The sequence below is a fragment of the Oncorhynchus masou genome, chromosome 29, assembly GCF_036934945.1.
Source record: "Oncorhynchus masou masou isolate Uvic2021 chromosome 29, UVic_Omas_1.1, whole genome shotgun sequence".
NCBI classification, from domain to species: Eukaryota; Metazoa; Chordata; class Actinopteri; order Salmoniformes; family Salmonidae; genus Oncorhynchus; species Oncorhynchus masou.
In genome coordinates, this window is record NC_088240.1 from 74,467,657 (window position 1) to 74,482,500 (window position 14,844).

The 14,844-nt window shown below is 44.2% G+C and overlaps 2 protein-coding genes across 3 annotated transcripts in view; one reads left to right on the forward strand and one right to left on the reverse strand.

Annotated features, from left to right (window-relative positions):
• Positions 1 to 12,859, forward strand: part of LOC135520513 (basal cell adhesion molecule-like) — a 120,976-nt gene extending 108,117 nt beyond the window's left edge. For both annotated transcript variants that reach the window (XM_064946116.1, XM_064946118.1), the window contains one exon: positions 10,385 to 12,859. In XM_064946116.1, the coding sequence (XP_064802188.1) occupies positions 10,385 to 10,387 (3 nt within the window). In that variant the 3' untranslated portion in view covers positions 10,388 to 12,859. The remainder of the gene's footprint in view (positions 1 to 10,384) is intronic.
• LOC135519745 (circumsporozoite protein-like) overlaps positions 12,175 to 14,844 on the reverse strand; it is a 5,508-nt gene continuing 2,838 nt past the window's right edge. Inside the window, exon 3 of the mRNA XM_064944973.1 lies at positions 12,175 to 13,062. The gene's annotated coding sequence lies outside the window, so the exon portion shown is untranslated. The remainder of the gene's footprint in view (positions 13,063 to 14,844) is intronic.

Below are 14,844 nucleotides of genomic sequence, written 5' to 3' on the forward strand. Positions count from 1 at the left end.
AAGTATTAATTATAAACCAAACATGATAATTGTAAATTCCCTGTCCTTCCTCCAATAATTAAATGTTTGTTTCAGTCCACCAACGTTTATGTATCTTTTATTTAGCATGTACTATTCTCCATAACAACCGCACCACAATGTTCGTGATCTAAAAAAAAAAAGTTCATTTTAGGTTTAGTAACCCCGTTGCTAATTCCTTGTGACCCCTCCACCCTTTCGTCCATTCTAGAAATCTATTTCAGAATAAGACAACATAAAATGTCTCATGAGGTCAAAAAAACAACCCAGAGGCTTTCTGAGTTTGCAAGGAGCGTTTGGCCAGATAATTTAAATTTGTTACCTTTAGAATCCATTCCCCTGACACTAGATAAGCCTAAACAAGTTGAATTCTTCCTGAAGGGTTGATAGAGCTGCATTCAGACATCACATGTTTTCACCATCACAAGTATATATACTCCAATTTAGACTCTCCTCCTTCTCTCCAATCCTTACATATTTTATGGTCCAACAGGAAGAGGGTAATAGGGTAATAAACCATAACTTCGCTCTTCAAGGGATCTGATCTGACCCCCTTATTCGCCTAATCCACAGATGTCCATCCGTGTCCCCTACAGCAATACTGTGACTTCCTCCCTTCCACTCTGGCTCCTACAGATAACCATTAACTTCTGATGTAAAAAGCATTGTCTTTCACCCCTCATATACTATACTTCTGAGTGCAACAATGTTCCAAGTTTAACCCAGAATCTAACAGTGTCATATGAAGCTTTTCCACTTGCTCTGTAGTATGAGTAGTATTCTTATTTCAATAGCAATTTTCTTACATTCATTTATTTATATACAAAAATATGAACATGGATATTGAAATATACAAATATCACAACTCTAAAAGTAACAGAGATCCCACTCTATAACTTTAATATGCTGTAGATTCTATTATGTTCAACGATATATTGAACAATGTGCCAAATCTAAAAATATATATATATATTTTCCATAGTCATGTTTGTATTTTTCAATATTCCTACATTTTTGTAAGAAATGTGTTATTAAAATCAAATTGCTCTTCGTAATACAGAGCAAGCGATAAAGCTTTATATGACACCAACTTGAGCTTTTTACACCTACAAATGAAACATTATGGAGTCTTAAAGGAGGCCTTGGTAAGGCCAAAATGCTTTCAGATACAAATGTCAAATATATGTCAACAATCATTCCTCCAAATGAACCTTCTATGGATTAAATGTTGTGCAATTTTTGTTTTGTTCTCGTTTCATGAGTAATCAATCACCCAATAGCTATTCATGAGGAGAGGAGATCAGGAAACCAAAGCATTGGCCTAGAATAGCATCTGGGTTTGGCTGGAATCATTACAGCTACAGTGTCATCATGAATATGACCTCAGTTACCGACAACCATTTTTCATAGGAATAACCAGTCTAAAAATGAACTGCTTAATAATGACTTATATCAGGATTCCCCAACTGGTGGCCGCGGGTGGTTTCTGAGCAAATAATAATATGTATATACAGTACCAGTCAAAAGTTTGGACACACCTACTCATTCAAGGGTTTTTCTTTATTTCTACTATTTTCTACATTTGAGAATAATAGTGAAGACATCAAAACTATGAAATAACAAATATGGAATCATGTAGTAACCAAAAAAGTGATATATTTTAGATTTTAGATTATTCAAAGTAGCCACCCTTTGCCTTAATGACAGCTTTGCACACTCTTGACATTCTCTCAACCAACTTCATGAGGTGGTCACCTGGAATGACTTTGAATTAACAGGTGTGCCTTGTTAAAAGTACATTTTGGAATTTCTTTCCTTCTTAACCTCTAGCGTCGAGCAATCCCGTATTTGGGAGCGTAATCATAGCCTCAAGCTCATTACCATAACGCAACATTTCCTATTCATGAAAATCGCAAATGAAATGAAATAAATATATTGAAACACAAGCTTAGCCTTTTGTTAACAACACTGTCATCTCAGATTTTCAAAATATGCTTTAACCAAAGCTACACAAGCATTTGTGTAAGAGTATTGATAGCCTAGCATAGCATTAAGCCTAGCATTCAGCAGGCAACATTTTCACAAAAACAAGAAAAGCATTCAAATAAAATCATTTACCTTTGAAGAACTTTGGATGTTTTCAATGACGAGACTCTCAGTTAGATAGAAAATTTGTGTAAGAGAAATAGCTCTGTTTTGTTCATCACGTTCATCACGTTTGGCTAAGAAAAAAAAACAAAAATGCAGTCAACACAACGGCAAACTTTTTTCCAAATTAGCTCCATAATATCGACAGAAACATGGCAAACGTTGTTTAGAATCAATCCTCAAGGTGTTTTTCACAATTCTATTAGATGAAAAATCATTCCTGGCAGTCGGTTTCTCATCCGAGGTGTCAGGACCCGGTTTCGAACCTGGGTCTCCGGAGTCACTTAACCAACTGAGCCACGAATAGTCAGCAGAACCCAGAAGATGAGGCAGACACAGCAGTACTTAAGACGGTGTATTTAATAAAGAAAAAAATCCTAAAATACAAAAAATGGCAAATCCAAAAGGTGGTAGGAAAAACACAAAAAGACCTCAAAAGAAACTCACCAAAAAATAAACAAAAACAAAAAAACAGAATACCACAAGAACTTCACCCGGAATCGACAAGAGCACACAGAACACTAGGGCAGGGTGCTAACATACAAACACAGAGCACAGAACTGAGGGAAACAAAGGGTTTAAATACAATCAGGGGAAACGAGACACAGGTGCAAACAATAATGGGGATCAAGGGAAAAACACAGGGACAAAAAGCACAATGGGGACATCTACTGACAAAAACCCGGAACAACCCTGGCCAAATCCTGACAGAATCCCCCTAGGAACGGCTCCTGACGTTCCTACCAGCTCTCTCAGGGTGGAGAACCCTGAACTGACGAATGAGGTCAGGGTCCAGGATGTCTTTGGCAGGAACCCAGGAGCGCTCCTCAGGACCGTAGCCTTCCCAGTCCACCAGATACTGCCAGGACCGCTGCACCCGGCGGGAATCCAGTATCCGGTGGACGGTATAAGCCGGCTGGCCTCCAATGACACGAGGCGGAGGGGGAGGTCTGTCTGCCGGGACAAGGGGAGAAAAACAACAGGTTTTAACAATGACACATGAAATGTGGGATTAATCTTAAGGGATCTGGGTAAGTGTAGGCGATAAGAAACTGGGTTAACTCTCCTGGCAACCTTGAAGGGACCGATGTATTTTTGGGACAGCTTGCGAGACTCCACCCGTAGAGGTAAGTCTCTTGTGGAAAGCCAGACTCTCTGGCCGGGGCGCAGGGTAGGCCCGGGACGGCGACGTCTGTTGGCTTGTTGTTGATACCTCTGTGAGGAACGCATCAGATTAAGACGGGTCTTCCTCCACATAAGCCGACAGCGTCTGACGAACCTCAAGGCTGAAGGCACTCTGACTTCTGCCTCCTGGTCCGGGAACAATGGAGGAGCATAGCCAAACTGACACTCGTGCGGGGACATACCAGTGGAGGAGGAGCGCAAGGTGTTGTGCGCGTATTCGGCCCAAACAATAAAGGATGACCATGTGGACGGGTTGTCACGAGTCATACATCGGAGGGTGGTTTCCAGCTCTTGATTCATCCTCTCTGTTTGGCCGTTGGACTCCGGATGGTACCCTGAAGATAGACTGGCAGAAGCCCCCATGAGTTGGCAGAAGGCCTTCCAAAACCTTGAGGCGAACTGGGGACCTCTGTCAGAAACCACATCTTGAGGAATGCCGAAGACTCGGAACACATGATTAATTACCAACTCAGCCGTTTCCTTGGCAGAAGGTAACTTAGTCAGAGGGACGAACCTGGCCGCCTTTGAAAACCTGTCGATTATGACTAGGATAGTAGTATTGCCATGGGATGGAGGAAGTCCAGTAATAAAGTCCAATGAGATATGGGACCAGGGTCTGTGGGGAACAGGTAAAGGGTGAAGGAGTCCTTGAGGGCGGAGGTGAGAAGATTTGCCCTGGCAGCACACGGGGCAGGCATTGACGAAAGTGGCAACGTCTTCTCTTATGGTAGGCCACCAGAACTTACGCTGGATGAACTCCAAGGTGCGACCTACGCCCGGATGACAGGTGAGGCGAGAGGAGTGCCCCCACAGAAGGACCTGAGTCCTCACTGCCTTGGGGACAAACAACCGATTGGCAGGGCCTCCTTTAGGGTCCGGTTCGCTAGCTTGAGCACGTCTCACGGTATCCTCAACTTGCCACGAGATCGGAGCCACAATCTTAGCAGCAGGAAGGACAGGCATGTCCGTGTCATCTCGAATGGCAGGAGCGTAGACTCGGGACAGGGCATCCGGTTTGAGATTCTTCGACCCGGGCCGATAGGTGAGGATAAACTGGAATCGATTGACGAAAAGAGACCATCTAGCTTGTCTAGAGTTCAATCGCTTCGCCTGCTGGATATACTCCAGATTTTTGTGGTCCGTAAGCACTTGAAACGGGTGAGAAGCCCCCTCGAGCCAGTGTCTCCATTCCTTCAATGCCATCTTCACCGCTAGGAGTTCACGATCCCCCACATCGTAGTTCCTCTCAGTCGGGGTAAGCCGGTGTGAGAAGAAAGCGCACGGATGAAGCTTCTTGTCTTCACCCCTCTGAGACAGGACAGCTCCAACACCAACCTCTGATGCGTCTACCTCCACCACAAATGGTTCATCCGTAGTCGGTAGTATCAGGATGGGAGCAGAGAGGACGCGCTGCTTGAGTCCTTGGAAGGCCGTCTCAGCTTCTCTTCCCCACACAAACCTTGCATTGCCACCTTTGGTTAAAGCTGAGAGAGGAGCTGCCACCAAACTGAAGTTCTTGATGAACTTGCGGTAAAAGTTTGTGAAGCCCAGGAAACGCTGAACATCCTTAACGGATTTGGGGGTGGGCCAATCCGCTACCGCCCCTACCTTCCTAGGGTCCATTTGGACTCGACCGGGTTCCACTACAAATCCCAGGAATTGTACTCGGGATGAATGGAATTCACATTTTTCCGGCTTAACGTACAGATGGCTGTCCAGGAGGCGTTTGAGTACTTGTCTGACATGCTTAGTGTGTTCTTGAAGGGAGCTCGAAAAGATGAGGATGTCATCCAAGTAAACGAACACAAATATGTTAAGCATATCCCTAAGCACATCGTTTATGAGCGCTTGGAACACCGCTGGGGCGTTGGTCAGGCCGAAGGGCATCACCAAGTATTCATAGTGACCAGTAGGCGTGTTGAAAGCGGTCTTCCACTCGTCACCAGGTCTGATCCGCACAAGATGGTATGCGTTCCGCAGGTCAAGCTTAGTGAAAACAACTGCTTCCTGGAGCAGCTCGAAGGCTGTGGCCATAAGGGGTAGCGGGTAACGGTTACGGACGGTTATGTCATTGAGTCCCCGGTAGTCGATGCAAGGACGTAATCCACCATCTTTCTTGGCCACAAAGAAAAACCCTGCTCCCGCCGGGGAGGTTGATGGACGCATGAGGCCTGCTTCCAGAGAGTCCTTGATGTAGGTATCCATAGCAGCTCGTTCGGGTGGAGATAGGGAAAAGATCCGACCCCTGGGGGGCAAGTGCCCGGAAACAGGTCGATGGGGCAATCGTAAGATCTATGGGGTGGTAGCATGGTGGCCCTCTGTTTGCTAAACACCAGTTTGAGGTCATGGTAACACTCGGGAACTCGGGTCAGGTCGATGGATTCTAAAGACTCGGGAGTAGAACTCGGGGAATTCTGGAAAATACAAGTAGCTTGGCACGTAGGACCCCACTGCTTGATAGTGCCCACAGACCAGTCGATGTGAGGGTTATGGCTGTGAAGCCAGGGGTATCCAAGGACGAGAGGGAACTCGGAACAGGAGATCAAATGAAAGTTCATCAATTCCTGGTGTTGTGAAACTGAAAGTCTCAAGGAGGTAGTGACATGAGTGACAAGTCCAGATCCCAAAGGGCTTCCATCCAATGTAGTAACCCTCATGGGGTCACTTAGAGGTTCAGAGGGAACGCCATTCTCCTTCGCCCAGACACCATCCATGAAGTTACCTGCGGCTCCAGAGTCTACCAAGGCTTGAAGGTGAAGCTTGTGGTTGTCCCAGGAGAGGGTGACTGGAATGAGCAGACGGGAGTTGGACGGATGGGAGGAGGTTATGTTTCCCGTTACAGTTCCCCCGGTCTGTACGGGACAGAGCGTTTCCCTGGAGCCCGGGACACGTGGAACGGAAATGGCCCGGTTTGCAGCAATATAGACAGCGTCGCTCCCTCATCCGGCGGTCTCTCTCAGCCTGGGAGATGCGTCCAATCTGCATGGGTTCCGGTGGAGCCAGCGATGATAAAGGTGGGGACTCGGAGCTGGGACTGATAGGGGCTAGAGGTCTACGGTTGAGTTCTCTCTCTCTCAGACGCTGGTCAATGCGTGAGGCCAACTTGATCAGGGACTCGAGATTGTCCGGTGGTTCCCGAGTGGCCAGTTCATCTTGGATAGTGTCGGAAAGGCCTTTCAGAAAGCACACCGTGAGCGCCTCGTTGTTCCAGCCACTCGCTGCTGCCACCGTGCGGAACTGGATGGCATAGTCCGTCACGCTGCGCCAACCTTGATGGAGAGTCAGGAGCTGTTTGGCTGAGTCAGAACCACTGCTTGGGCCTTGAAACACTCGTTTGAATTCCTCAGCAAAGGCAGAGTAGCTGGCACAGCAGGAACTATGGGCATCCCACACAGCAGTAGCCCAGGCCAGGGCTTTTTCCGACAGCAGGGTAATGATATATGCGATCTTAGACCGGTCGGTGGGAAACGACGAAGGTTGCAGCTCAAAGGAGAGAGAACATTGAGTGAGAAAGCCTTTACAAGCACTTGGATCACCTGAGAACCGTTGGGGAGGTGGAAGACGAGGTTCAGCCAGGGGGTTAACTGCCATGGGTACGTGAACCTGAGGTACTGGGACGGAAACCGTTGCCGGGGTAAGTCGATCAGATATCTGCTTTATGGAAGTCAGCATCTCCGACAGAAGATGAGAATGTCTAGCCATTAAGGCCTCTTGCTGAACCAGGGCGGCTTCGTGGCGTTGGACAGTCTCCTGGTGGTGGGACAGCGTGGCAAAAGGTCCTGGGAACTGGCTGCCTCTGGGTTCATTTTTGGCTCTGTGTTTCTGTCAGGACCCGGTTTCGAACCTGGGTCTCCGGAGTGAGAAACAGTCACTTAACCAACTGAGCCACGAATAGTCAGCAGAACCCAGAAGATGAGGCAGACACAGCAGTACTTAAGACGGTGTATTTAATAAAGAAAAAAATCCTAAAATACAAAAAATGGCAAATCCAAAAGGTGGTAGGAAAAACACAAAAAGACCTCAAAAGAAACTCACCAAAAAATAAACAAAAACAAAAAAACAGAATACCACAAGAACTTCACCCGGAATCGACAAGAGCACACAGAACACTAGGGCAGGGTGCTAACATACAAACACAGAGCACAGAACTGAGGGAAACAAAGGGTTTAAATACAATCAGGGAAAACGAGACACAGGTGCAAACAATAATGGGGATCAAGGGAAAAACACAGGGACAAAAAGCACAATGGGGACATCTACTGACAAAAACCCGGAACAACCCTGGCCAAATCCTGACACGAGGCAAACGGAAAAATACTGCAGCTGGAGATTAGATTAGTCTCTTATGGTCAATCTTCCAATGATATGCCTACAAATACGTCACAATGCTGCAGACACCTTGGGGAAAACGTGGAAAAGGTAAGCTGACTCCTAGCTCCACAGCCATATAAGGAGTCATTGCCATGAGAAGGTTTCAAAACATGCAGCACTTCCTGATTGTATTTTTATCTGGTTTTTTTTCTGTAACATCAGTTCTGTGGCACTCACAGACATTATATTTGCAGTTTTGGAAACGTCAGAGTGTTTTCTTTCCAAAGCTGTCAATTATATACATAGTCGAGCATCTTTTCGTGACAAAATATCTTGTTTAAAACGGGAACGTTTTTCATCCAAAACTTAAAATAGCGCCCCCTAATATCCAAGAAGTTAATGCATTTGAGCCAATTAGTTGTGTTGTGATAAAGTTGGGGTGGTATACAGATGATAGCCCTATTTGGTAAAATACCAAGTCCGTATTATGGCAAGAACAGCTCAAATAAGCAAAGAGAAACAACAGTCCATTATCACTTTAAGACATGAAGGAAAATTACATTTTGATTTATTTAACACTTTTTTAGTTTTTACATGATTCCATAAGTGTTATTTCATAGATTTGACGTCTTCACTGTTATTCTACAATGTAGAAAATAGTAAAAATAAAGAAAAACCCTGGAATGAGTAGGTGTGTCCAAACTTCTGACTGGTACTGTATATACAGTGCCTTGCGAAAGTATTCGGCCCCCTTGAACTTTGCGAACTTTTGCCACATTTCAGGCTTCAAACATAAAGATATAAAACTGTATTTTTTTGTGAAGAATCAACAACAAGTGGGACACAATCATGAAGTGGAATGACATTTATTGGATATTTCAAACTTTTTTAACATATCAAAAACTGAAAAATTGGGCGTGCAAAATTATTCAGCCCCCTTAAGTTAATACTTTGTAGCGCCACCTTTTGCTGCGATTACAGCTGTAAGTCGCTTGGGGTATGTCTCTATCAGTTTTGCACATCGAGAGACTGAAATTATTTCCCATTCCTCCTTGCGAAACAGCTTGAGCTCAGTGAGGTTGGATGGAGAGCATTTGTGAACAGCAGTTTTCAGTTCTTTCCACAGATTCTCGATTGGATTCAGGTCTGGACTTTGACTTTGGCCATTCTAACACCTGGATATGTTTATTTTGAACCATTCCATTGTAAATTTTGCTTTATGTTTTGGATCATTGTCTTGTTGGAAGACAAATCTCCGTCCCAGTCTCAGGTCTTTTGCAGACTCCATCAGGTTTTCTTCCAGAATGGTCCTGTATTTGTCTCCATCCATCTTCCCATCAATTTTAACCATCTTCCCTGTCCCTGCTGAAGAAAAGCAGGCCCAAACCATGATGCTGCCACCACCATGTTTGACAGTGGGTATGGTGGGTTCAGGGTGATGAGCTGTGTTGCTTTTACGCCAAACATAACGTTTCGCATTGTTGCCAAAAAGTTCAATTTTGGTTTCATCTGACCAGAGCACCTTCTTCCACATGTTTGGTGTGTCTCCCAGGTGGCTTGTGGCAAACTTTAAACAACACTTTTTATGGATATCTTTAAGAAATGGCTTTCTTCTTGCCACTCTTCCATAAAGGCCAGATTTGTGCAATATACGACTGATTGTTGTCCTATGGACAGAGTCTCCCACCTCAGCTGTAGATCTCTGCAGTTCATCCAGAGTGATCATGGGCCTCTTGGCTGCATCTCTGATCAGTCTACTCCTTGTATGAGCTGAATGTTTAGAGGGACGGCCAGGTCTTGGTAGATTTGCAGTGGTCTGATACTCCTTCCATTTCAATATTATCGCTTGCACAGTGCTCCTTGGGATGTTTAAAGCTTAGGAAATATTTTTGTATCCAAATCCGGCTTTAAACTTCTTCACAACAGTATCTCGGACCTGCCTGGTGTGTTCCTTGTTCTTCATGATGCTCTCTGCGCTTTTAACGGACCTCTGAGACTATCACAATGCAGGTGCATTTATACGGAGACTTGATTACACACAGGTGGATTGTATTTATCATCATTAGTCATTTAGGTCAACATTGGATCATTCAGAGATCCTCACTGAACTTCTGGAGAGAGTTTGCTGCACTGAAAGTAAAGGGGCTGAATAATTTTGCACGCCCAATTTTTCAGTTTTTGATTTGTTAAAAAAGTTTGAAAATATCCAATAAATGTCGTCCCACTTCATGATTGTGTCCCACTTGTTGTTGATTCTTCACAAAAAAATACAGTTTTATATCTTTATGTTTGAAGCCTGAAATGTGGCAAAAGGTCGCAAAGTTCAAGGGGGCCGAATACTTTCGCAAGGCACTGTATATTTTATTTTTGTGGGGGACAATAAAAGACTGGAAAAACACCAGGAAATCAGCTCCAAGTGATTTTGTAAAAAGACATCTGTTCCCAAGTATTCCCTTGCATAATAGAGAGACACGTATACAAATGGTTTGAAATTATTATGTTTTAGTAAAACATTATATCTGTTTGAGCTGTTTGAGATTTGTAATTACGGTCAATATGCAGTCTTCAAATGATTTGTAATTACGTTTCGGCCCCCCGACCATCCGCTCAATATAAAATCGGCCCGCGGTTGAATCTAGTTGATGATCCCTGACTTGTATAATATCACATGATGTTGTATTGACTCACTGGATTTACTGGTGCTTTGTGTTGTCTTCCACAGTGAGGAACAGAGGAGAATATGACACAAGAAGACAGAAAGAGAGGGATGGATGAAAAACGACTGCAGGGCTTGTTTTATTTTTGATAGAGGGAGCAATCGGACTGAGGGAGGAAATAGGGATGGTGTTTTTGTAGTGATGGGGTGTAACCATGTGGGGGGGGGGGTATTTAAACATGAGACCTAATACATCACTGAACATCAACTGACTTCATCATGACATTATCAGAGCATAATCCCTGTCCACCAATCACAACTCTTGGTTGACTCCCATAGAGCTGTACGGTAAACACGTGACAATGTGACTCTAGCCAACTCCAGTAACCCTTCTCTACCCCAATCCAAACACAAAATGCCATTAAGTCACTGTTTGTTGCAGGAGTGTGTGTGCGTTTGTGAGTGTGTGTGTGTTTGTGAGTGTGTGCTGTATTGCTTTGTGTATCTGAGCTGTGGGTTGTTCTTCGTTCAGTCAGTGTGGAACTGGATGTGTCTGTTCTGTGTGGAGTCTGCATCTAGCCCATTCTGGTGGACATGGGAAAAACACAAACTGTCATGCTAATGTATTCATCCCTACGCTGATTATTGCGTCACTCTGAATTCTATCCCGTAACATAGAGATCGTGCCTACAATTACATAAAATGTAATGATCATATTCCTTGCCCAATACGAAGACCAGCAGCATATTTGGCACAATACTTAAGATGTACTTTGGAACAAAACTTTTCGGTCGACCAGGGCAAGCCAGTCCTACTTATACAAGTCAAAAGTCATTCCAACCTAAATCCACTCCGGCCTTCTGATAAGAGCCTATAGTAGTGTATATAATTCTAGACTGTTCTAAGCTGGGGGAACATACCCCCTATCTCCCCGTTTGCTTTGGTCCTGGCCAGAGTCCTCTCTTTACAGGATGACATGAAATAGAAGACTCTAGTCCCTGTGTATCAATTCTTTGTTTAGTTTTTCATTTAAAATTAGTATTATGTCTATTCATTTATTCAAATTCCTTTCAGCTGTTACCTTAGCAACAGCCGAGACAATTTCTAGCTTACTGATCCCTTCCTGTGTAAATGTTTTATTTTTCTCAAACCAAAAAGCAACAAAAACGACAAGCTATTGGGTGTACAAATTAGTTTCAAAATGTTGACGAAATGTATATTATGTATCAGGTCATTTGTTTTCTTCTTTTTGTTGCTCTGTCTCTGCAAACGGAATACTGTATAACCTGTCAATCAAATGGAGGCTTACTGTATACGTGAGGTGAATCTGAATGAATCTGTGTGTTTACTGTGTTGTTAGAGTCCTGACCCTGCTACAGCTCTCACTGTATTCCATAGCCTACTGTCCTTCTCTGAGCAAAGCCATTTTCAGAAACACAACACTCCGTGTTACGCTCAGCTCACCCAATTATCATCCCCTAGCTCTGGAAAATTGGAGTAATCTGGCAAAATGGGGAACGTTTTTGTCCTCAGTTGACAATCTGAAATCTTTGCCAGCTGCATTACCATTTCCTTCAGCACAGATTGGATTTACAGGCCGGAGGGGTGAGCAACACAGTGAGCACAGATTGGCTTTGCAGGCCGGAGGGGTGAGCAACACAGTGAGCACAGATTCACCTGCGAATGTCACAGACACAGGTTAGTCACAGCTTGATGAGGGAGAGAGGGAGGAGAGCAGGGGAGGTGGGAGGGGGTAGAGTCTGGGGGTGAGGTGGGAGGGGAGAGGGGGTAGAGTGTGGGGGTGAGGTGCAAGGCGAGAGGGTGTACATGATGTTAATTTTTTTTGCCAAAATAAGTTGAAGAGTTATTGAGTGTCCTAGTGGGGTGTTCCAGTGTTTTGGTACACATATGGTGTCTGTCTCTCCCTGCCTCACACGCTTTTTGTTATCACCCATATTGGCAGCACAAAGATATATGATAGCTGGTTGCAGTGTCCTCTATCATTGGTATACACTGGAAAAAATTGCCTTGTGAACAGGTCACTATAACCACTACTGCTTTTTCTGGGAATCATTTGGTTTTTCCAATGGTGTTTATATGTCTAATGATTTAAGAAATCTATATTTCCATAACTTAATGACTGTTCTGACTCCTGTGAGGTTAGGGGGAGACCAACAGGTGCATACCTTCAACTTTGGAATGCTTGGTTTTATTTGTAACAAAAAAAAATATCAACTGATATAAAAAAAAGTGTTTTCTTTTCTTTAAAAAAAGGGTGATTCTTATACTTCAGAACTACTGAGTTGTGACTTGTGATGTGTTATGGTTTGTCCACTGGTTCTAAGAGAAGAGAGAAAGGTTTGAATTAGGATTCTTGTCTTGTTATACATATGGAACAATGTGAGGTTTTTTTCTCTTCCTGGTATACTGTATATTTGGTGGTACGCTGTTCTGTTGTGAGCTCTGTACTGTGTTCTTGTGTCTTCTTATTGAACTGTGTAGAATTTATAACAAATGAAAACCCACAAAAAAACAACCACACTCCCACAATCTCTGTGTGTTTTATTTCTGTGGGTCTCTGTGTGTGTTCACTATTAGTGTAGAGGTGTAGGTCAACTCGGCTGGATTCCTTGAGCTCTGGCAGGTTGCCATTGTACTGTGGGCTTCTAGGCTCTCTGGTTCTATCAGCAGGGATGTTGTCTCTAATTCCATCTGCCAAGCATCCATTAGGAAATTACACTGACCTGCAGAAGGGGAAGGATTTGTGTTCAGAACATTAAGAGAGAGAATGAGGAGTGAAGGACTGAGATGAGGTTCTAAAATATGTGTGTGTGTGTGTGTGTGTGTGTGTGTGTGTGTGTGTGTGTGTGTGTGTGTGTGTGTGTGTGTGTGTGTGTGTGTGTGTGTGTGTGTGTGTGTGTGTGTGTGTGTGTGAGCCAATCATACATACAATCATATTGAATTTGCTTTTTTTCTATTTGTCACAAATGCTTTTACTGTAGTTTACAGTGTGTGTGTCCACCTCTAGTGCTTTTTTCTTCAGTATTGTCACCACTGTAATTGTGTATGATCTGTGTAACCATGCCTACCCTGGCCCTAAGGCTCTAATACTGTCTGAGTTTAGCTACAGTGGCGCTAATCTGATTTAGCCATTTAGCGTCAGCCTATTGAGAAATGACAGCCACGGGCCCTAGCTCATAGCGTAACCACTACAGCCACTCAGCAACAGTTGGCTAACGGCCACCCCCCCACACACACACACAGTGCTGGGACACCACTGCCAGAGAAAACTAGAGACGGAGATGATTAAGGATATATAGAATGATAGAGATACAGATAGAAGAATGGGGACGGGGATGGAGGAGAGGGAGAACGGGACAGAGAAGGTCATGGATGAGGGAGGGATAGATTGAGGGAGAAATTATGGAAATGGTCAGAAGAATCAGGGACCGTCATGAGAGGAAATGAAGGAGAAGAGCGATTGGCCATCCAATAGATAAAGAAGCTGTCTTGTTTAAGGATGCCATAAATTAGCATTGAGTCTGCTGTCTACTCTGTTGCAATCAGCTGAGTTCAATAAATAGGGAGGGAGGGAGGGGAGGGGAGGGGAGGGGGGGAGGGGAGGGGAGGGGGAGGGGAGGGGAAGGGAAGGGAAGGGAAGGGAAGGGAAGGGAAGGGAAGGGAAGGGAAGGGAAGGGAAGGGAAGGGAAGGGAGAAACAAATACAAATAATGAAATTAAAGGGCAGTAAATCTTCTCTTATCTCCTTCACTTCATAGGTTTCATATCCTGTGTGACCTGATTTTGAGTGTGTTTTCTGTTGGTGTGTATACGTGTCAGTAGCGGTGTGTGTTTTCTGTTGGTGTATATGTGTATCAGTAGTGGTGTGTGTTTTCTGTTGGTGTGTATACGTGTCAGTAGTGGTGTGTGTTTTCTGTTGGTGTGTATGGGTGTCAGTAGTGGTGTGTGTTTTCTGTTGGTGTGTATACATGTCAGTAGTGGTGTGTGTTTTCTGTTGGTGTATATGTGTATCAGTAGTGGTGTGTGTTTTCTGTTGGTGTATATGTGTATCAGTAGTGGTGTGTGTTTTCTGTTGGTGTATATGTGTATCAGTAGTGGTGTGTGTTTTCTGTTGGTGTGTATGCGTGTCAGTAGTGGTGTGTGTTTGTGTATGGGTAGTAGTGATGGTTCATCTGTGTGTGTGCATCCAGCCAAGCTGATGCAGTGTCCTTTGATGATCAATTAGACGTAAAAGCACCCTGTGTGTGTTAGTATGTGTGTATGTTCGAGCCTGTAAAGACATGCACTCCAGCTACCAGACCTTCATCACTGACATGTTTTGACAAGCAAGCCAACAAGCACTCCCCTTTGAGAAGAAAAGTGGCTCCGTAGCATTAAGCTGTAAGCATGTTTAACAGGTCAGTTTGCTGCTGACAACTGAGATTCCCCCACTGTCCAACTGCCTCATACTGGGCTCCATCAACTGATCCTCTGCTTCACAACACACGTGCCCGCCCTCCATGACAA